This window comes from Schistocerca nitens, chromosome 6 (assembly GCF_023898315.1).
Source record: "Schistocerca nitens isolate TAMUIC-IGC-003100 chromosome 6, iqSchNite1.1, whole genome shotgun sequence".
NCBI lineage: Eukaryota > Metazoa > Arthropoda > Insecta > Orthoptera > Acrididae > Schistocerca > Schistocerca nitens.
The window spans coordinates 597,658,977-597,683,957 of NC_064619.1; the positions used below are offsets into that span (position 1 = coordinate 597,658,977).

The following is a 24,981-nucleotide window of genomic DNA, read 5'->3' on the forward strand; positions in this document are numbered from 1 at the left end:
GATCTTCCGTAGCCTTTTTATATTTGACCAATGGTTCTTTTACCAGTGTTTTCAACACCTATAAAAATAAATTAAAAAGGTCTTAGATAAAGAATTAGGTAAATAAAACTTAGTGCAAACACCAAATCTTGTAAGTACTCGAAATGTTAGCAACATAGAAATTTTTGCTGAAAAACCAAGCCTGAAAACTATTTCATCTACATCTACGTGATTACTCTGCTATTCACAATAAAATGCCTGGCAGAGGGTTCAATGAACCACTTTCATGCTGTCTCTCTACCGTTCCACTCTCGAACGGCACGCGGCAAAAACGAGCACGTAAATTTTTCCGTGCGAGCCCTGATTTCTCTTACTTTATCGTGATGCTCATTTCTCCCTGTGTAGGTGGGTGCCAACCGAATGTTTTCGCAATCGGAGGAGAAAACTGGTGATTGAAATTTCATGAGAAGATCCCGCCGCAACGAAAAACGCCATTGTTTTAATGATTGCCGCTCCAATTCAGGTATCATGTCTGTGACACTATCTCCCCTATTTCGCGATAATACAAAACGAGCTGCCCTTCTTTGTACTTTTTCGATGTCATCCATCAGTCCCACCTGATGCGGATCCCACACCACACAGCAGTACTCCAGAACAGGGCTGACAAGTGTAGTGTAAGCAGTCTCTTTGGTAGACCTGTTGCACCTTCTAAGTGTTCTGCCAATGAATCGCAGTCTTTGGTTGGCTGTACCCACAACATTATCTATGTCATTGTTCTAATTTAGGTTATCTGTAATTGTAATCCCTAAGTATTTAGTTGAATTTACAGCCTTCAGATTTGTGTGACTTATCGCGTAATCGAAATTTAGCTGATTTCTTTTAGTACTCATGTGAATAACATCGCACTTTTCTTTATTCAGGGTCAATTGCCACTTTTAGCACCATACAGATATCTTATCTAAATCCTTTTGCAAGTCGTTTTGATCACCTGATGACTTTATAAGACGGTAAATGACAGCATCATCTGCATCAATCTAAGACGGCTAGTCAGATTGTCTCCTATGTCGTTAATATAAATCAGGAACAATAGAGGGCCTATAACACTTCCTTGGGGAACGCCGGATATTACTTCTCTTTTACTCGATGAATTTCCGTCTCTTACTACGAACTGTGACTTTTCTGACAGGAAATCACGAATCCAGTCGCACAACTGAGGCGATACTCCATAGGTACGCAGTTTGATTAGAAGACGCTTGTGGTGAACGGTGTCGAAAGCCTTCTGGAAATCTAAAAATATGGAATCAATTTGACATCCCCTGTCGATAGCACTTATTACTTCATGAGTATAGAGAGCTAGTTGTGTTTCACAAGAACGACATTTTCTGAAGCCGTGCTGACTGTGTGTCAATAAAACGTTTTCTTCGAGGTACTTCATAATGTTTGAATACGGTATATGTTCTAAAACCCTACTGCAAATCGACGTTAGTGATATAGGCCTGTAATTCAGCGGATTACTCTTACTTCCCTTTTTGGGTATTGGTGTGACTTGAGCAATTTTTCAGTCTTTAGGTACGTATCTTTCTGTGAGCGAGTGGTTGTATATAATTGCTAAATATGGAACTATTTTATCAGGAATACTCTGAGAGAAACCTGGCTGGTATACAATCTGGACCGGAGGCCTAGCCTTTATTAAGTGATTTAAGCTGCTTCGTTACTCCGAAGAAATTTACTTCTATGTTTCTCTTCTTCGGAGTTGTTCTTTATTGGAACTCAGGAATATTTACTTCGTCTTCTTTGGTGGAGGAGTTTCGGAAAACCGTGTTTAATAACTCTGCTTTAGTGGCACTGTCAACAATGACTTCACCGTTGTTATCGTGCAGTGAAGGTATTGATTGCGTCTTGCCACTGGTGTGCTTTATGTATGGCCAGAATCTGTTTGGGTTTCCTGCCAGATTTCGAGACAGTATTTCGTTGTGGGAATTATTAAAAGCATCTCGCATTTAAGTACGCGCCATATTTCGAACTTCTGTAAAACTTGGCCAATCTTGGGGATTTTGCTTTCTTTTAAATTAGGCATGCTTTTTTCGTTGCTTCTGCAACAACGATCTGACCTGTTTTGTGTACCACGGGGGATCAGTACCATGACTTATTAATTTATGTGGTATATATCTCTCAATTGCTGTTAATACTATCTGTTTGCAAACATTCCACAACTTTTCTACACTTACATGATCAGATCGGAAGGAGAGAAGACGGTCTCTTAAAAAGGCGTTAAGAGCATTGTATCAGCTTTTTTAAATAGATATACTTTGCGTTTCTTTTTGATGGTTCTAGGTATTACAGTATTCAGCCTAGCAGCAACTGCCTTGTGATCGCTAATCCCTGTATTCGTCACAATACTCACTATTTGTCCAGGATTATTTGTTGCTAAGAGGTCAAGTTTGCCTTCGCAACCATTTACGCTTAGAGTGGGCTCATGAACTAATTGTTCAAAATAATTTTCTGAGAAAGCATTCAGTACAATTTCGGATGATGTTTTATGCCTGCCGCCGGCTTTAAACGTATAATTTTTCCAGCATATCGAGGGTAGATTGAAGTCACCACCGACTATAACTGTATGAGCGGGGTACTTATTTGAAATGAGACTCAAGTATTCTTTGAACTGTTCAGCAATTATGTCTTTTGAGTCGGGGAGTCGGTAAAACGATCCAATTAATAGTTTAGTCCGATTGTCAGGTATAACCTCTACCCATACTATTTCACATGAACTACCTACTTCAATTTCGCTACAAGGCAAACTACCTCTGACAGCAACAAATACTTCACCACCAACTGTATTTAATCCATCCTTTCTGAAAACTGTTAGATCGTTTGAAAAAATTTCGACAACTTATTTCCAGCTTTAGCCACCTCTCTGTACCTACAACTATTTGAGCTTCAGTGCTTTCTGTTAGGGCTTGGAGCTCTGGTTCTTTCCCAACACAGCTACGACAATTTACAACTACAATACCAGTCGTTTCTACAACTACCTTACTGTGTTTTACCTGCCCACTTTCTGACGCACGCCCCTTCTGTGGTTCCCTGAGACCCTCTAACCTAAAAAAACCGCCCAGCCCCTTCCACACAGCCCCCGCTACCCATGTAGCCGCCTCCTGTGTGTAGCCTATTAAGCGGAACCCGGAAAACCCACCACCCCACCTGCAGTTGGCTGCACCCTGTACTCTTCATGGCATCCGGAAGCACCCTTAGCACACCCAGAATGACTCCCCACAGAATGCACACAAGAGTGCATAGTGGCTTCCTTCCCCTCCTTGGCAGCCATGTTCCTAAGGGGCCTCATTACGCGCCTAACGTTGGAGCTCCGAACTACCAGCAAACCCACCCTCTGTGAATGCCCAGACCTTGCGGTCCGAGAAGCTTCGTCTGGAACGGGGTGGACGACTGCATCCGGCTCAGAGACGTCGTCAGCCACAGATAGCGCCCGAAACCTGTTCGTCAAACGAACCGGGGAGGCCCTACGATCGGCCCCACCGAAAGTTTTTCGCTGCCTGCCAGACTTTGGAGTGACCTCCCACTTGACCACGGGTGAGGTGTCAACCTCAGTGCAGGCAGTATCCGGGGAGGTCACAGCAGTAGACCTATCAGAGGATACGTGGGACGTGCTCGACGTCCCTCGCATCCCCGCGTCTGGTCCCCCACAGTGACGCCCCTTGGCAGCATCCTCAAGCTGTAGGATGGAAGAAAACGCAGCGTGAAGCTGTGAGCGAAGGGTCGCCAGCTCAGCTCGCATCTTTACAGAACAATCACAGTTCCTATCCATTACTGCACTACTCCTGTATGAAGCTCTTAAAAATACGTAACAAGCGAAAGGTGTACACGCCTTAGTAGTAGCAGGAACTAGCGATGCGCGCTCATCGACGGTCTAACTGACACTGACTGAGCTGCTCTTACCAAACATACAAGCCTGCACGATACGAGAATCGATACAACGGTCGACAGCAATGGCGGTACTGTACACTACACTGTCATTGAAATAAAAGGTTGTACCTAGTAAGCACTCGAACACGCAAGAAATTACAAAAATTAACTAGGAACTAGCGATGCACTCTCTCTGACGGTCTAACTGACTAATTTAAATAATTATGTTTGTGTATCTGAAGTGTCTCCGATTAAAAACGTCACCTACAAGTTATTTATGTTTTTTTACCAAGCCAGTTAATGGTTTCAATTAGTTAGAATAATGGAAAGCTGTAATAAGTATCTGGGAGCTGATTCTGGCAACTGAAGGAGGAAACAGAACACATGCAGTACAAAATCCACCACGTAACATTTTACTGTATGAAAGCCAGCTGTACTGGCTCATCCATTCATGCTTAAATCTTGGGTTTTGCTTCCCGTATAATTGAGTAGGAAAAGAAAACTATGCAGGAGGCTTCCAAGTATTCTTTAAAAACTTAAGCTTCTCATTATCATGTAAGGCAACATTAACAGCTCTTCCTATATCATATAGGTCATATGTTTCAGTCCTTTCTGGTCTTTCTTACTGTGAGTTAAATATGCTTTAAATGTCAGTATTACGTACAAGTGGCTCAACACAAAAGTAAATAGCCTTATTGACAAATATAAATGATTTTAATTTATTATGACCACTAAAAAGTCAACATTTGTCCTCCAAAACATTAACATTACCCCATATCCCTTGGTCTTGTCCCCTCCCCCTACAAACATTCGTATGGGTGCCCTCGGTAAACAGTTTTGAAATGGTCTTGTGTATTGACGTACTTAATGAAGGTACTAACTGCAGCAATTTCTTACAGTAATTACAAGGAAAAAAACACTCAGAACAGTGAAGCAGTAAAAAGAGTAAGAAAGCAGACAACAATGGTTACTGCAGACAGTGTTTCAGCTACCTAATGTAACCGGCAGCCCGGAAAAAGTGACTGTCGTCACCTGACTTCTACCAATTCAGTACTGTCAAGATCTAGTTTAAACATTGCAACTCCTATTTGTTTGTGAAACCAGTCCGCGAACGGTATTTAGGAGCCCAAAGGTACATGGAATCTAAGTTACTCTTAATTTAGTGGCCTTTGCCTGGAAGTTTTGTTTGCAAATGTTCCCACAGAAACGCTTCAAAACTTAACATGACATTAGCCATCTATGCCAGTGAAGGTCGTTGGTTGGTTCCACCCTGTGCCATGAGTCGGTCGCAGTCAGATTAATAACAGCAAAATCAGGAAAGATTCCGCATCACATTACTTACTGCAGGCCTATAAGCTTTCTTCTAGTAGTCTGAAAAGCTTTTAGAAACTTCTGAAATGCTCTCAGCTGTTTATAGACTATTACTGAAAATTGGTAGATATTGTTGAGAAAGACAGCTTTGAATAATTTGTGACAGAATAAATGACGGTCAATTTCGCATTTTACACAAGAGCTTTATATATCGTAACGGGAAAGTGAATATGACACCTAACTTAATTCGGCAGTAATGAGCAAATTTGCCTGTATGTATGTAACGCAAAAGTGATGACAATCGACGCTATTAACACACTGATCATATAGTGCATGTCAATGAGCAGAAGGTGAGACAAGCGGCGAGAGGAAACGTTTTGGTTTGGAAGCAATTGCGAGGAGAGCTGAAGGCCACACCATAGGGGGTACCACGGAAAGCACTTAGGGCACGTCCCAAAAAATTCAAATGGCTCTAAGCACTATGGGGCTTAACATCTGAGGTCATCAGTCCCCTAGACTGAGAACTACTTAAACCTAAATAACCTAAGGACATTAGAGACATCCATGCCCAAGGCAGGATTCGAACCTGCGACCTTAGCAATAGTACGGCTCTGGACTGAAGCGCCTAGAACCGCTTGGCCACAACACCCGGCGGGCTCGTCCCAAGGCGGGAGTCAACAACTGACCGACCAGGCGACTCAGACTATTGGTCGAAAAAAGCCGCGACATGGAGAACGAAAGAACCCAGGTGGGGAGACAGTTCGGCTACGAGAGAGAGAAGACGGAAATTTTCGAAGACTCTTCTATGAACAGGTGTCAAGCGCAGAACGGGGCGCATAATGCTCTGTACGAAGCAGAGGAGAAATTTGTGTGAACACTGCATTCACAGCGGCTGACATCCAGCTAGAAATTAGCTGTAGCGACGTTTAGCTCCAACAGCGGGGAAACGAACCAGCCAGTTAGTTAAATGTTCTTGAGAGAACTGAGAGGGCATTATAATACGCATGCTGCTCCAGCCATGTGCGTGTATATCGCCATATTTCAAGTTTAGGTATGAGTACTTCTTTCTCACATAATGAGAAACATAGGGAGAGTTTCTGCTGGAAAATTCAGCAAAGGTTCAATAAGTTTTTGTAGGAATTTCGGAGGAAGAGAGCGGCCACACATATGATAGCTCATCACAGCTAAGGTAAATACCGCGTGCAGAGGTATAAACTTGTTGGTTCACCAACTTGTGTCCACTGTAAACTCCAGCGACCTTGGGTAATCTTTTGCTCAACTGGTCACAAAACTAACCATCCTCCATAGACATGATTGTCATCCTAAATAGCACCGAACTTTGAACCTGAATCTGATGATTTATCGTAGTACTAATCAACATCATAACGTAATTGTAAGATTAATTTTGTAAAGAAACTTCTAATAAAATTTAATATTGTTGTGTTTAGGATTAGTTAAATTTCAGAGGACAAGATGCGTCATTTTCACAGTTGTCTTAACATTGTCACACTGTAAACTGTGTAAAAGCGTGTACATCTGTGAAAAGTTTGCAACATTAAGCAAATGTCATTACAGCATACACAGTTGTGTCCTCATTCATAGAATAAGCAACCACCATCTCACATCTTACAAATTTTGTCGATATTATTATCAAAAATACGTATGGCCAGCTTTAGTAGTAGAAAAAAAAAAAACAAGAAAGCGAAACTTCCTGGCAGATTAAAAATGAGTGTCGTACCGAGACTCGAACTCGCGGCGACCCGAGTTTGAGTCTCGGTCCAGTACACAGTTTTAATCTGCCAGCAAGTTTCATATCAGCGCACACTCCGCTGCAGAGTGAAATTCTCATTCTGGAAACAACAATAGTGTTATTTTTCAGTAAAAATTAATTAAATAATGCTGATTTGTGCAGAAAATATTTTAACACCTTATAGGCGAATGGTACATTTAAAAATTGACCTTACTTTTTATGTTTTCAACCAGCTGTATTCTTACCATTAGTTATCGATTAAACTAATAGCGCTAGTCTTACTTAATTAAACTAATAACTGCTAGTAAAAAATCTCAGTAACATGAAGGAAGGGTTACTTAAAATTAAGAAAATATGACCCTTACCAACTGTTTTGTGTTGTCGAAATTGTAGACTCTAGATGCACAAGCCTGTGACGCTTCCAATTCTGTAGCTGACAACACATGGAAGAGTTGGAAGGACAATCGACTGTTTTTAACAATCGATTGGTCAGTCGATTGTTTTTTCGTCCAGTTGGTTTCTTCACTCGGTTTCAGCCGTTAAATGAATTTTACACTCGGTTTCGGTGTTTGAGTTATTTTATTTACATTCTCTGTCGGACTTTTCGGTTATCATATCAATTTTTGGTTGTTTTTTAAAATTTAATATCAGAAGCTGCCCCTTAAATTTATGTATATATAAATGAACCATCACCTTTTAACACTTTCCTGAAATTTGTAAAGATCCTTTTGGAACACCCTGTGTTTTCCTTACTTCTTTATTGAGATAATGAGAAGCCGCTACCAATCGGCGATCGTATACACCGCGACGTCGTCCCGCTCGACAGACAACTGAATAATTTAAATATCATTTGCCTTCTACTCATTGAGCTGTATTAAAACGGATTTACATTCATATACCTTACTACAAACGCGTACTACGTTTGAACATGAACGTCTCTACAATGCGCTTTCACAAATTCCTGTAACTCTCGTCGGTAGGTGACGCGCGCCCGCTGGCGTTGCCAGCACTGCAACGCGTCTACAGAATGTATGTGCCCGGGAAAATAATACGATTTGACCCATATGTCGGGCGATTTCTAAGTTTTTGTCTGGGGTTAGCAATTTAATTGTTGGTAGGCATACCCGGCATATTTAGCTTTCTTGGTTGTTGTAAGTGGTACCTTAATATACAACCAGTGTATATTAATAATTAATAAGACGCCCATTTTAAGTTAAATGATATTTATTGGTTTAGATAGTAAGCTGTTTGCCACTCTTATTCTTTTGTTAAAATGTGTTTGAAATACATTGCAACCCATATTGCTACATAATTATAAAAAAAAGATTGAATCTGTTGAAGTAATATTATCGCTGATTTCTGAAGTCATTTTATCCAGTATAAAGTGGTATTCCATTAAGGGGGGGGGGGCTATAGCCCCCATAGCCCCCCCCCCTTGCCTCCGCCCTCAACAATCTCTATTGTTACCAAAATGTGTTTCCCGTTGCTGATAATTTTGACGATGCTCATAATTAAAATTTTACTGTATGCTTGTTGGCCTTGGTTATGCAGTGAAAAATTTTTGTTTATGAAGGAATAGTCTGATTGCTGAGCTTCCAAAATCTGTAGCCGATCTCTAAATGCCGAAATATTTTCTTTCTGCTGTCCTGTTAGAAGTGGCACTCTTAACGATCGTGGTAATTTTGAAATACATTATTGGATAAGTGCTGACTCACTGTATGGCTCACATGAATATTGGTTTTGTTGTACCATGTGTTATGTGTTCAAAAAATTGCGTAACAGTGGGAAAATCTGAGTTCTCATAATTCGGTAAGCTGATTAACTGATCCTTGAATACGCGCTGTGTCGTCTTCGACCAATACGCTGATAGAAAAGCATTCTGAAATTCTTCTACCGAGTAACATTGTCTCGCGATCTGTCTCATACGAGTTGCCGGTTCGCCTTCCAAAAATCTGCAAATAAATTCAAGTTGGTGTGTTACGGGCCAAGTTGGTGGAAAAGCAAAGCTAAATTGTATCCAATCCAAGGGGTGAATCTGCGTTCTATCATTTTTAAATACCTTAAATTTCCTAACGGGTAGGAAGTGCTTCTAATCAAAATTATCCTGAGCAGGTTTAGGATTGTATGATAATCCGTTTGTCTGTGTTCGTTCGGAATCTAAGTCACGTACTCTCTGCAAATTACCTAAGCTATACCGGCTGTGTGAGAGTGGCAAACGTTCAGAATGTCGCGTATGCTGTGACGTGTTAGAGGTTGAAACATTTTTCATTTCTGCCATTTCTTGCTGTGAAGATGACAATTTTCTACGTAATATATTATTGGACGAACCTATCTCACTGATTGTCTACTGTATGTTTTGGAATTCAGGTGTTTGCTTGAACGAAACTGGTGACATTTCATCTGATTTTGTGTCATTGTTATTTTCGATAACGTCAATACGACTGGCCAATTCATAAATTTTTTTAGTCTGTGCTTTTACCTGATCGTCTTTTTTGGTGTCACAAGCATTAATTTGTTTTTGCATTTTACTTGTGGTTTTGTTTAATTTCTTAACGTCGACTTTAATGGCATCGGGATCCTGTATTAATTCTAATTGTTCAAGTCTGTTGTCACTGTCTGAAAGTCTACTGTGTGTGTGCCTGTTTTTGTTTTAAGATCGGAGATTTCCTCATGCAATTCGGTGTTCAACTGTTTGATAGTATTGATTTCGTCTGATACTGTAGCAACGTTGTTGCCTACGTATGTTTCTGCTTTCGTAAACAACTTACGCGTGTCTTCCTGTCCCTGTGTAGTAATTGTTTCCATGACTTGTTTCTTTACTTTGTTCTGTTCCTGTATGAATTTGCGGTAACGCATTTCACTGTTTTGTAGGTGGTGATTAAAACGTTCATCAGTTTGAGTTTTCTGTTGTTCGAATTTCTTGTCTACTTTCGCATTGAGTGTCCGTGAAAGTTCTGCTGACATTAATTTAAACTCGTCGCGTAACCGTGTTGCGTTTTCTGAACATTGTTTAGCAACTGCACTAATTTAATCTCTAAGTAATTTTGTTGTGGCTGCATCTGTATTACGTAACTCATCGCTACTATTCCTAGCACAAGCATTAATTTCTTCACGTAATTGTTCTTTGGTTTCATTACATTGCACGGAAATGGCTGTAATCTATTCATTAATCTGTTTGAAGTTTTAATTAAGTTGTTTGTTCGACTCATTAAGTTGCCTATAATTGTTGTCTTGTTTTTCATTCGACTGTTTGAGATTTTCATTAAGTTGTTTGTTCGATTCATTAAGTTGTAGCAATACTGCCATAACTTGATCCATGCCAAAATTAGCGACTCTATTCTCTGGACTGTGTGATGGTGTATATGCATTTGTCACGTTTTGTGTAACCATTTGGTCGTTGTCTAATTCACGAAAAGGTTTGCTAATTGGTCACTACATCGGAATCAAATAAGTCTGACGTATTTTGAGTACATTGTTCATCTTCGTTAGAAACATTTATCTGCTCACTGTGTAAATTTTGGAAATCAGGTGTATTAAACTGGGCAGCGTTCATTGTAGCGGAACGTGCCGCGTCATGACTTGTCGTTAATTTTAGTGTGGACACAATTGAATTTGTGTGTTCATCATTTATATTAGAATCATTACTGGTGGTCGGCACGCACTGATTATCTGTTATTGGAGGATTATCATCATGATACTGAGTGTCGCTAGTATCATCAGTCAAATTATTCAAGTCGGCTTTCTCACTCATTGCGCATCGCGATGTACTGTTGGCAGTTTTTCGCGGCATTTTCACAAGTCAAAAATGGGCACAAAATCAAACAAAGACAAAGCAAAAATGGAACAAATACAAGAACAAAGAGCAATAAATTGCCGATGATCTGTGAAAGAAGGAGAGACAAATTAGTAAATGCGCTGCGCCAGATGCAAACTACATTTAACATTAAATAAATAAGAGCAGATATGAAACTGACAACTTCTCAGAATTTCACAAAAGAAATACGATCCTGGATGGTTGTCGCCAAGTGTAACCACCCAACAGATAAATTAATTATAGCATTCAAATTCAGTGTAATGTCCCAACAGATAAATTCCGTAACCTACCAATAATAAAATGTGACTAATCTCTCAATAAAATTGTGGGTTACTTATAACCTTTCAATAATTGCTGTGAATTTAAACTGGTAAATTTTGGACGTCAGCAGTGCTGTGTCATGGCTCTGAAAGATCATTCTGAATAAATTGAAAACTCTTACCTCAATGAAGTCGCCGGATAACGCGTATATATCTGCTCCTGTAAGAAATTTTTCTGGCACAGCGCAGTGCAATGCTGGCGGCTAGATTTGTCATGTATAAAAGAAAACGACTGATTTTTCTTTATGATAAGCGGGATGGCCATGGATTGCAGAATTTAATAAATTCTTTAAATTCAGATGAATCATTGTCAAAAAGTTAATTTTATAAAAAGGATTATAATTGAAAGATTTTTAAATTCATTTACATGGGACTTGATGAAACAATAGTACAGATTTAGTTGTAACAACGTAGATATGCGCGCAGCTGCTTTACAGTATACTACATAGCTCAGGCACCGCCATCGCTCCCCACGACCGGCCTACTGCCGCCAACACTGCTCTTTGGTCTGCGATTGTATCATAGCTTACATATCGCAGGTAGCGCGTGAGCAATCCATCGAAATCATATCTGCTCGAATGCGCTAGCAATAAATTCCTTTGTCATGGATCTCTTACAAGGTATGCAATGGTGAGTCGTAATGCACATACATTCCTGATGTTGTCAGTCTGGGTGCGATGTGTAGTGTAACAAGAAAACTTCACCAGCCAAGATCGCTAAGAAGCATTCTATTGGATGACCTGTTTCTAAAGAGCTATACTGTTATCTTGGCACCTTTTGCTTTTGAATTTTTACATCATATTGGCCATCAGTCGTAAAAGCCGAATCATATTGCATATGTACACACTACTTCGATGAAGATCACTACACGTTAGCATTTCAAATGTAAAAGTATTATGTACAAATATAAACATAACTATGTTGCGTCGATTGCTATTGTTCATTCTCACCATCTGGCAACTTCTACGTTTGATATGCCAAAGTGTAGTGATCTCAACCACAGTGGAGTGTACGTATGCTATGTGAAACGTCTTGTAACACTGATGGATAACATGATTTAAAGTTTCAGACGCATAAGATACGATGATGACAGCTTAGCTCTGTCGAAACCGGTCATCCAATTAAATGCTTTTTTAGCGATCTTGGCTTCTGGAGTATTCTTTCGTTACCATATATAGGCCGTTTCTAAAAGAATGGCCTGATTTTGGACTATTAATTACGAAACATGGGATGTGCCGACAAGAAAATGAGTGTTGTTCGATTAGGCGTGGCCTAGAGTTTCGGAAAATCACCGGACCGATGACTTCAGCAGTTTGGTCACACAGGAACTTACCACCACCACCTCCACCTCCTCAGAGGTACGGTGGCGTACGCTCAACAGAAGGCGTTTTGTGTGGTGTAGTTTGCAAAGAGTGCGCTAGTGATTTTCGTCCAGCGTGCTTTTCATCGGCGTTCAAGCTTTGACCCACCTACATTCGGAAGCATTCGTCATTGGCATCGCCAGTCTGAAGAGACAGGGAACTTCTGCAGAGGTAACAGTCCAGGTCGACCTCGCACTTCTCATTACATGGTGGAAGAAATTCGGCAAACGTTCGAGCGGAGTCCACGAAAGTCTAATCGCCGCGCAATCAGAGAACTGGCAATGCTCGTACGACTGTCTGGCGAGTGTTAGGGCGTCGTTTGGTCTCTATGCCATTCAGACTACAGTTAGTGAAAGCTCTTCGTGTTGGTGGGAAAAGGAAACGTTTGACTTCAGTAATGCTCTGCTAGCCGACATGGAAGACGATAAATTTCTAACACGGTTAATTTTTAGTGATGAAGCAGCATTTCATGTTATCGGTAAAGTGAACCGATGTAACGTTTGCTTATAGGGACTCCACAACCCTCACGACATTTCTGTGCCCTAAAGAAACTCACCTCAAGTCAACGTTTTTCTCGTGAAAGAGTATACGGTCCCTTCGTTTTCGAAGAAACCACAGTGACTGGCATGAGCTGGTTTCAAATGCTGCAGATTTGCTTTTTTTCCATAACTTCAGGAAGACTCCGATGACATCATTTTCCAAAAGGATGGAGCTTCACCACACTGGCACAACAACAACGTACATCAATCTCTCTGACTCTCTACCTCACGCTGGTCATGACCCGCGGGTCCTCGAGACACTGCCCTGCATTCTTGACCTCCAAGACCGTCAGACATGATCCCACGCGATTTATTCTTTTGGGGAAATGTGAAGAAAAATGTGATCATTTCCCCTTTACCTCGTGACAGAGAAGTGAAGAACAGAATAACAACCGCCATAACTAAACTATCTTTTAGATGTTGTTCGTGCTGCTGGTGCTGCTGCTGCTGCTGCTGCTGCTGCAACAGCGGACACACAGAGAATTTGCAACAGACTTACGATTTTGTGAGTACAATGCAATCCACCCCGTCTTTGTATTATGTTTTTATCCATAAATATGGAGTTTTAAAATCAAGTCATTCTTTTGGAAGCACCCTGTATTGTTCCTAGTGATGAGCTCTAGACAGACAGATTCGTGTTGTTGAGAAAGCAGTTTCATAAGGTATCTGTGGCTGACCTGATTATGTAATACCGACGTAAGTGTATTAAACCGTCCCACCTCTTCAGACTACTAAATATTTCTGAAATAACATCGAACAAATTCTTCATTTGTGAGTACATGGTATCAGTAATTGCAGGAGCAGTAACGTATTAATACAGGTACAGTTTGTTCAGCTACTGGCATGCGTTTTTCATGTAGATATGCATCGATAAAAATTTGGATGCGCTTCTTACGTGCACATTTCATTAGAATTTCTCTCTTTCTTATTGGCGCTGTATATAAAAAGTAATAGAAACTATGACTCCGTAAACGGCGAATAACAGAACAGAATGTGGGAATTTTCTCGGCTATGTGCTACATCACTCTATGGCCCTTGTCGGTGATGAATTGGGTATCAGTATCTGAAGGAAATTTAATGTTGTGAGGCATAGTTGAGCGAATAAGAAATTTAGTATGTTGCCAAATGTTGTTTCGAAGAACATGTTTTGCAACAGTACCGACCAACTTGGATGGTAGCGCCTACGAGTTCTAATACTGGTACGATTGAACTGTTCGGCGTCAGCAGAAGGGCTGATGAGGCTAACGTGAATTAACGTAAGCTCGAGCGCACACTGCAATACGCAGGGGCGCCGTGGAGCTCGTAGTAATGTGTCTCTATAGCAAAAAACACACTTGTTTCAGTAGTGTGAAAATTTTAAAAAACCAGTTCACAAACGCCGGTAAAAGAAACAACACCGAAACGGGCTGTCCCCTATTGAAAAACGCTTTTCTTTCTAGTGTCCCAATACGAGTCCTTCCGCTGCCTATCATTTTCGTAGATACTCCGGTATAGAAATGAGATTTTATTCTTGTATACAGTTGCACTAAGACTGGTACCATGAAGATCATTTTTAAATAAATAATGGCCAAGTGAGTAGCATTCAGTTTGTAGATAGCTATCAATTGTTCAGATGTCTTCTGTCTCAACTTTCTGTTACAGTAGTCCATCGCCAAACTTTCCTGTGTCTAGTACGCGTTAACGAAGCTTATTTAAATGTAGATATCATTATGTCAGTGAAGAAATGTCTCGGGGCTAGCACGCATTCGGGAGGACGACGGTTCAATCCCGTCTCCGGCCATCCTGATTTAGGTTTTCCGTGATTTCCCTAAATCATTTCAGGCAAATGCCGGGATGGTTCCTTTGAAAGGGCACGGCCGATTTCCTTCCCAATCCTTCCCTAACCCGAGCTTGCGCTTCGTCTCTAATGACCTCGTTGTCGACGGGACGTTAAACACAAACCACCACCACCGGGGCTAGCAGAGCAAGTTTTTTGAATGGATGCCGCCCAAGCTGCTAGCCTGGCAGTTACGTTGCTCGTTTGCTCTGTCGCTTATCAACTGGTCTCACAAGCGTGAAATGGCTTACTCCAGAACTTTTCTTTGGAGAACATCAGAAACCGAACGTGAGTGCTCTGCGTCAGTGGCTAGCGACACTAAACACTAAACTGTGGTATCGTTTGCCCAAACTACGGGTTTAATGATGAGATGAAACACAGTCGCCTCAGCTGTCTGTGTAGCAGCTGCGCTCCCGCAGATAAAACAGATGAAACTTGAGCGATGCCCCCACCACGTCGCTTATTGTAGTTCATCCTGTTCCAGAAGCTCTGGAGCGTGTAGTCTGTAAAGTGTCCCATTATCTGTACAAATGACAGCGTGACTTACGCTAGTCTTCGCAAACAGAGAAAGACAGTGAGACGTTTGAACGGAAAGTTTCGTCGGTAGTGATAACCTGATCAGTTACACCATATACGGCTGATAGGTTTCGTATTGTAATTTGTGTGCTACGAGAATTTGGTGCGCCGGTGCAGTAGTGCATTATAAATTTATCAAAAAAGATCAAGGTTGAACGTCACGCCACTGACGAGGTATGATACAAGTGCAAAACTGGTAAATTAAAAGGTACGTTTCTTGATACGTACATACGAACTCATACGCCCGTACGTACCTCTTTTTTTTGTTTTGTTATGTATGCAAATTAAGAAGTAAGTATACATCGTACGACGGCCACTAAATTGCGCTCGAGTTTTGAAAACACGCGACGTCACACTTCTGTGCGTGAACTGGGAACTGCAATTTGGTAGTTGTATCTACCACTACTAACTAGTTAAATTCATGTTGAATGTTACACGTTATTCTGTGGAACGTGTCAGAACAATAAATAAAAAAATCGAGAATCAAGGAATACAGGTACGCTACGGAAAAGACGAAACACCAAAAAATAATTAATGTGGAGTTACGATACTCCTGGAATACATATTCTAGTAACTAACATCGCAACATCACAGGTTAATGTAAGCACGTGTTAAGCCACTGAAAATGTGAAATTCTGGTACACTAATAACCGGTGTAACTGTCAGAATGTTGAATGCAGGCTTGCAGACCTGCATGCATTGTGTTGTACAGGTGCCAGATACCAGTTCCTGGAAAAGAGTTCCGTGCCTGTTGCAATTGGTCGATCAATGCGGGGACTCTGTTGGTTGTGAATGCCGCTAGAGTTGTCATCCAATGATGTCCCACATGTGCTCGATGGGACATGTATCTGCTGATCGAGCAGGCCACAACAACATGTGGACGCTCTGTAGAGCATAATGCCGTATGTGGGCGAGTGTTATCCTGTTCAAAAACGCCTGCCTGGAATGCTGTTCATGAATGGCAGCACAACAGGACGAAACAAATTTGCAGTCAGCGTGCATGGCATAACCACGACAGTGCTCCTGCTGTCGTACGAAATGGCATCTGAGACCATAACTTCAGGTGTAGGTCCAATGTTTGTAGCACGCAGACAGGTTAATTTCAGGTCCTCAACTGTCCTCTCTGTGTGCAACACACGACGATCACTGGCACCGAAGCTGAACCTCATTGTACCATAAAACACAACAGACTGCCACCCTGCCCTCCAGTGAGCTGTCGCTTGACACCACTGAAATCGCAAATGGCGGTAGTGCCAGCAGCTACTAAAGTTGCTGCTGCATATGCAGTACGATGCACCAGAGCCATACACTGAACATGATTGTGATTCCTCTGGGTAGTGCCATGCGTTCGTCCAGAGCCTGGTCCTCTTGCGACCGCACATATCCGTAACACCAGCAGGCAGCGGTGATGCACGAGGGGCGTTTGAAAAGTCCGTGCAAAGTCTGAGAGATGGCACCACCGGCGCGTATTGAGGTCATGTTTAGTTAGTAACATCTTTGGAAAGAACGCACACCAAGTTTCAGCCATATTGGTCTATTTCTTTGTGTTTAGCATTTGTGTGAATCAAGGAAGTCGAGTGATTGTCAAAAAAATGGACGAAAAAGAATTTCGTGTGTCGATTAAGGATGTTGCAAGGATGGTTTTCAGCTGTTCATGAAGAATCCGCAGGACTTCAAGCGTCGTTTCGTCACTGTGGATGAAACTTGGATACATTACTATACGACTGAGAGCAAACAACAATCTAAACAATGAGATACCAAGGGAGAATCTGCACCAAAAAAGGCGAGGACCATTCCTTTAGCCGGAAAGGTTATGGCGACTGTCTTTTTAGGATCCGCAAGGGATAATCCTCATCGACTACCTGGAATAGGGTAAAACTATTACGGGTGCATATTATTCGTCGTTATTGGACCGTTTGAAAACCGAGCTGCAAGAAAAACGCCGGCAATTGGACCGCAAAAAAGTCCTTTTCCATCACGACTATGCACCAACATATACCTCAGCAGTTGTGGTCGCAAAATTAATGGAAATAGGGTTCCAACTCGTTTCACATCCCCCCCCCCCCCCTATTCTCCAGACTAGGCTCCCTCTGACTTCTATTTGTTTCCCAATTTGAAGAAATGGCTGGCGGGACAATGACTATTCAAACGAGGAGGTGATTGCAGCAAGTAATAGCTATTTTGCAGACTTGGACAATTCCTATTATTTGGAAGGGATCAACAAATTAGAACAGCGTTGGACGAAGTGTATAAGTCTAAAAGGAGACTATGTCGAAAAATAGAAAAGATTTACACCAAAAATGTAAGTAGTTTTTATTTTTCCACGGACTTTTCAAACGCCCCTCGTACAGTGGCTAGTATCCTGCAAATCTTGCTGCAGTATCAGAGAATGAACATCCAGCTTGACGTACCACGACCTTGTTCAAACTCAGTGAGCTGTTGATAATGACGTATTTGCCCCCTTAAAGGCTTTCTTGACCATTGTCGGAGCGGAGCTTGGTTGGAGTCACGAACTATGGCGGTCGAGTTTAGGCTTGCTCCGCGCGCCTACGCTACGCATTCTCTGACAACCAATAAGCGTTCAGTTGTGTTCTCAGCTCTCTGCTGTGAATGCCGTAGCCAACGCGAAGATGAACGTGCTCGTAGCGATTTATTTAGTGAATTTTTATTCCATTTGTTGCGAATTGTCATGGCTGATGGTGGTGGTAAGCGATAAATTCCGCACAGGCAAGCGCGACACATAATTTTCAGTGTATGCGCTTACCGTAATCCTCGCTTTAAATCAGCAACACTGCAATCTCTTCCGTGTCTCGGGATGTAGATGTCTACAATTGCGTTTTTGGGTTTCAAATGGTTCAAATGGCTCTGAGCACTATGGGACTCAACTGCTGAGGTCATTAGTCCCCTAGAACTTAGAACTAGTTAAACCTAACTAACCTAAGGACATCACACACATCCATGCCCGAGGCAGGATTCGAACCTGCGACCGTAGCGGTCTCGCGGTTCCAGACTGCAGCGCCAGAACCGCGCGGCCACTTCGGCCGGCGTGTTTTTGGGTTTGTTTCCACAAACTGGCAACTGAGATATTAAATTTGAATTGTGAAGTATCATGATCGCTATCGTTCGTGGATCGGAAAACATTAACTCATCACACCCATTCTCAAAGGTAACTTACGCTAAAGACCGCTACCGAGTATATCTAGAGGAAACATGATTTCAATGCTAATAGTGGCCCTACAACGCGATTCTTATGCGACTGCCGCGAAAATTGAATAATCAACAACCTTCAGATGTAGAAACACGCACCCAAATATCGTTAATGTCGCACAGTTCTTTCTCGGTGTTGCGATTTTTCCGTCACTGCATATAAATGATTATTATCAGTGTTAGCAGATTAGCTGTAGTCATAATTTGCTGTTTGTGTAGTTTACAGAAGTAGCGTGCACTGGCTGTTTCTCACTTTTTAATGTATAATTTGTCTCGCTCAGGTCCCAGATCGCTCTCCTTCGCGATCAGATTTACGGGCACGATGCATGAATTAATGGATGAATGTAGAAATCGGCAAATTAGATGTGGTATCAGCCAAGACGTTAACTACGTGCAGTTCAAAAAATCAACTGCTGAAAGGTATCTACGTAGTGATTAACCCACGCGAGCTTCTCAGTGTGGATCGAAATACGTTTTACATCCATTGTGATGCATAGATCACCAGCATTTATATCGCAACTAAGAGTCGTAGAGAGTCACGTACGGCAAATCTGCAAATACTTCTAGGTACGACATGTGTTGACAGTTAATGTATTTCAGAAATAGTATTGAAAAATACTTTTTCATACCCTGCAAGGTATACACAGTACATGATACTTCAAAATTTAAATTTAGTAACTCCGTTGTAATTTTCAATTGCAATTTGTGAAAACAAACTCATAAAAGCAATTGAAGACATCTGTATCTACAATGTACTCCGCAAGCCATGTAATTGAGTTTTCGGTGCTATTAATTGATCCCACCATACCCTGTTATATACGCGAATGGTGCGTGGGAAGAATAATTGTGGTAAGCCTCTGTATTGGCTCTAATTTCTCGAATTTTTTCTTTGGAGTCATTACGCGAGATCTGTGCTCTCTAGAGATTTCAGCAGTAAACCTCTGCAGTAAACCACATAGACTCTTCTTATTTTCTTAGTTTATGGGAAGGAATGACTTACTTCAGTTATATTGTAGCGCATCATTCCTGAGACCACAATCTCTTGGCTATTGTGGATACCGAGGTACGTTCCTGACGTCCCCGGATAGGCTTGAAGGAATGAATTATTTTAGGTACAACTGTGGCGAATCATCTCTGAGACGACATCGGAACGCACCTCTTTGCTATTGTCGATATCAGAGGACGTTTCTGGCGACCGATAGTAGGGGTCTTTGTCTGACCTGAAGTTAGTCGGTAGGTCTTTCTCTAATCAGACTGAAGAAGGTTGTTGTCAAAACCTGCGAGGCAGTTTTAAGGGTTAGAGACTTTCGTGTGAGGGTAGGTCCTTTCCAAGACATGTCGGAAATTTATTTTAGGTACAACTGTACCTGCGAGAAGTCCCGACAGTGAGCAGGACATTTCAGAGGAGTGTTGTTGGCGAGAGCACGAAATGCACTATGGAAATCGCTTCACTTCTCAAGATGACTGACTGAAAGGCCTCAATATTAAAACAGTTCCGTCGAGTTGCTTGGAGCTTACATATTAGAGGAGCCTGACAACCGTCTACGGGCGAGAAAAGTTGTGTTTTAGAGTGATTAACATTACGATAGTCAAGAGTTAGTGATGCTTTGTGATCAACAAAATTACTTTTCCAATACTAAAAGGTTGCAAGAATTTCGTTCCGGTTATTTTAATTTTTTTTTTCTAGGACAAGTTGCAGTTGAGTTTAGCGTTCGTAGGACTGGCAGGAAGAAGGAAATCAGAATTTAGCGTCCTGCCGACAGCGTGCTCATTGCGACGGATTGTGAAAGGATGGAGAAAGAAATCGGGCGTGTCGTTTTCGAGGAACTACCCTGGCACTTGTCTGGGGCGATTTTAGGGAAATGATTGAAAACGTAAATCTGGATGGCCGGGCAGGGTATCAGAACTGTCATCCTTCCAAATGCGAGTCCAGCGTGCCACTACGACACATCCCTCAGTTTGACAGGAAAAGGCGTCTATCAGAGCATTCAGCCATTAACTAACTCGAGTTGCTGTTTAATACGAGTGATGGAGTTAGCTCCATCCAAATAAAGCCAGTAAATTTTGTTTCCGTGGAAACTTTAAGTATGATGTTTTTGTGTGATACTTTGTCTGATTTTAACTGTTGTTTCATTATGTTTCTGTACACATTATTTTCTCAAGTATCTCGGAATCAACTGGAGGTTTTGTATAGACTGTTAATTATATATACTTTTTTAAATCTGATGACCGGATCTCAAATCCTTTTGAATGCCAATAAATGGCTACTGGGCTTTTGTTTTTGACCACTGTCAAGTTTAAGGCTGTGTTGCAGGTTTCAAAGGAGCCTGACGACGGTTATTGGGATTATGGAATACTTCGTAAGTGTGCCAGTGCAGTAAATTGATATTTGTCTTCAAATAACATGTTTCCTATTAAATTTCCAAGTAAAATATTGCATAATGTGGGTCGTGGGTTAAGAGCGAGTGGTTTCGGCAGGAAAGGCGCGGGCGACTTCGCACGGCGCCACGCTACGGAAGCTTCGAGAACGACTACAGGTAATGTTTCCATATGGTCTGATTTAACGAGGTATAAAAATGTTATGCTGATATGCTATTTCCCAGCTTTAGCACTTCGCAGTCAATAACTTGAGGTTTATAAACGGCAAAAGTTTAAAAAATTCTTACTCACGTACTGATCGGAATTATTTGCCTGACTACGATATGACGGACGGAGCAGACGACAGAAACCTCCAGGCACGAGCAAACCCTACGATCCATGACTGGATTTCTTCATCCAGTTACTGCAGAGCTCATTAATGACGAGAGATGCGAATCGACACGTCAAGTAATTACAACGGGAAAGCTGGTTCGTCAGAGACATCTGGTGGTCGCAATATGTAGCAGAATGTACACGTAGCGATCGATACTGCGGAATTTCGTGTAACTACTTAACAATCTCTGCTAACAACTGAATATGATGCAACGATCTAAAGACAGAAGAAAGTCAGAAATTCATGGCATTCAAGAGAATTATAAACAAAATTTCTATAAGTTTTACTAATATATGGAAGGTTCCGAGCGGCGATAACAAGAAAATTGTTCTGGCGTTTAGTTTTTAAATAACCGCGTCATGCTGGTCGTTAGCTTGTTATTTATTTAGCTGCATGCAGAGCCTCTGACTAGGTAATGGCCGTCCAATTACTACTGACGATTTTGTTGTCAATCTTTAGTGAAGTTCCGTTAGTCAACAGAATTTTGATTACGTAATATCTTCGTACGGCATGAAAAATCCAATGAGCTTAAGTCTTAAAGAACATGTAGTCTGAATTTGTTCTAACAGTCTGCAATGGAAAGCAAATATTACATGTGAGCAAGAATAGTTCTAGTATCTGAACAATTTTCTGCATAATTTCTCCCATAAATAAAAGCTGTTAGTTTGCAGCGTTGTTTTTACTTCGTATAGTTCATTTTCTCATGCGAACATTTTTTTCTGGAGAAAATATATCGTAATTGAAGAGGGCTTTTTCAAGAATACTATATTGTTAGGGATGACGTCTCATTTTCTCAGTACTTGTGAATACAGGCTCTCGATGATAGTTAATCCGCAAATATTTGGCATTTAATGAAGTCCTTGTACTTTTTGTTAGATACAATAATAACTTTCAAGAAAGGAAGTACGTAAATTTATACATTTGAAATTTCACTTGATTTGAGGCAAAATTTTATTACTGTTTTTTTGCACTGGCTTTTGTAATGCGCAGCGGATTTAATAAATTTACTGTGTCAGAATTTGCTAAACTGATTAGAAACATTTACAGCGCCCTTAATTACTTCCCAGCGAAGTGAAATGGCTCGATAATTGTTATGAAGCAATGTCTGGTATGATCGACAATAGAACGCATACTGTGATAATTTCGTGGATGTTCAAGAGCGAAATTGTTGCAGCAAACACAATACGCAACTGACTGATTGCATTAGCAGTTACTTATACATCTCATTATAAAATCAATCGGTTATGGTACGCAGTAAACTTATCACAAGGAATAAAGTAATTAATGAGTGTCTACCCACTGAACGTAATATCAGTACGCTGCGTAAAATACCTAATTGTGTAGAGCAAAATTAAGCCGCTCAGCATTTTTGTATCTATAATCAATACATTTCACATGTCGTCGTCGTCGTCGGAGGTGGCGGTGGCGGTGGCGGTGGCGGCATCATCTTTATCATCATCATCATCATCATCACTATAAATTGTTTGTATTAGCATTATAGTGTGTGGCTCGTTGGATTAGACTGTAAGTCCAAGCCTCAGTATTCAAAGGTCTGGAACTTTTTTGTACGTATGACTTTTTCACCTCTGGTTATGATTGTGCTATGGTAAGAGTCCTTGTCAAGCGTTGTGTCTCCCTGTAATTGACTGGGAAGTCTGTGAATCAAAGTTTTAATCCCGTTCTTCAGATTCTTTCTTCTCGGAGTTTTCCATGGTTTGTCCGATATCTATGCCAACGATTTGCATACGTGTGAAAAATTTCGATTTGTTCTGTGAATCAGAGTGCTAGTTCAGCTGTAATTCCGCTCTAAAAGAGTATGTCATCAAGTTTCAAGGTCGGAATAGACAAAAACTTACCACCTTTAAAAAAACCATCCGCAGAAAATAATTATAATGACGTCAATCATCTTATGATTGACAGGTTTACGTTATTTCCAGACGACGGCGTGCTCCAGACGTAATCCTTTAGAAACTTATTCCTCAGTTTTTTGTCAACACCCTCAAGAACAAGACTATGGTGAGGAAACCTTTTCTTTTAACCAGTATCAATCAACTGCCGTCGTCATGATTTCAGCCATGTTGTGTAATCTTCCTTTCAAAGCAAAGAAATCTATCACTTTGTCTGGTACTGTGTATTCATCATATTTACTGTTCAATGAGTTACTGTTTACTTTTTTACAATTACACATACTTTCATTTTTCATAATTTGATGCTTAGTTGCCTTTCAATATCACTCAAGAATTCAGAGGTCATTGTCTCTGTGGATCTTGGTATTTGTGTTATAAGCGTTTTTCATTTTTTTTTCAGGTGCAGAGATGGCTGAAGGAGCTGCAGAATATGAACTTGTTCCTCCGGATGGAGGGTGGGGCTGGATGGTCGTCTTAGGATGTGCGCTGAGTAACGTAAGTTTAATCGCTATGTGCATTTGGTTCTGTTCTATACTAATGAAATTTACAGCTGTGTACTGTTGTTTTTTATACGCGCAGTTGATCCCCTTTCCACCTGGACTGATAGAGAACTGAGCCCTTTACAGAGGTCGATTACTTTCAACCAGACCTATGTTAGTGATGTACAAGAGGTAGTTAACGGAATGGAAACATTAGGGAGATCAATTTCCAGTTTTACCGTTTGCTTTACAGTCAAGAAAAATTCTCCTAAACATAGGCCACAGTTGTGGATTGAAACTATCAAAGCAAAATTCCAGCTTACAAAAAAAAAATGTATATTGTGTGGGAGATGTAAAATCTGGTATATCTGGGAAACAGACCAATATAGACAGAAGTATACAGCACAGTACGCCATTTGTATTCAACATGACTCCTAAACATTCCACAGTAATCCAATGTAGATTGTGCTAATCATCTTTGGAAAAAAAAGAAAAAAAAATACTTTGCAGCACTAGAACATTACGATATTATTTCTACTACCTTCTCATAAATTAATTTCGTTGTTTTTTAATGACTTCTCCCCATCGCCGGAGAGAAATGGTCACCTATAGGTGTGGACAGAGGTTTATACGAATACTAGCTCCGTAGAACAGGTTCAAACTATTTATAAGGGTTCCCTGTAAATCTGTGAAACTTGGACACACTATCGTCGTGATATCAAAAAACTTTAGCACTCCCACCAACAAAAACGAAATACATCTCAAATATTGAGAGGACTAGGTGATCAACACTTCAGTTCTCGAGGAAGCGCATCTGAACAGCACTGAGTGAACCACAATCGCTCATCAATTATGATGATTAAGGCCGCAGGAGCATGATCTTTTCTAAGTACACTTCTGACTAACAAGCGTTTATGTTCTCGAAATGAAATATTTTCATTACACTTTTCATCCCTTATTTTATCCCCTAAGGGTGCAACTTCGAAAAATCCCTTCTTAAACGACGCCTACAGAAGAAGATAAAAACCCTCTACGTTTAAAGGTAGCACAATATTATCATAAAGATTTCCATCCCCTCTTTCACTTCTTACTAGTTGATTTTCAAAAAACACTGACATACATGCTTTTTAAATTTCGGAGCGAAAATCCAAATATAAATTTTCGTAGCTCTGGCTTAAAAACTGACACACACACACACACACACACACACACACACACACACACACACACACACACACACACACACACACAC

General features: G+C 40.9%; 1 protein-coding gene across 3 annotated transcripts in view; it reads left to right on the forward strand.

Moving 5' to 3' along the window:
- LOC126262624 (monocarboxylate transporter 1-like) overlaps positions 1–24,981 on the forward strand; it is a 171,123-nt gene that overhangs the window by 74,879 nt on the left and 71,263 nt on the right. For all 3 annotated transcript variants that reach the window (XM_049959381.1, XM_049959380.1, XM_049959382.1), the window contains exon 2: positions 23,651–23,745. In XM_049959381.1, the coding sequence (XP_049815338.1) occupies positions 23,659–23,745 (87 nt within the window). In that variant the 5' untranslated portion in view covers positions 23,651–23,658. The remainder of the gene's footprint in view (positions 1–23,650; positions 23,746–24,981) is intronic.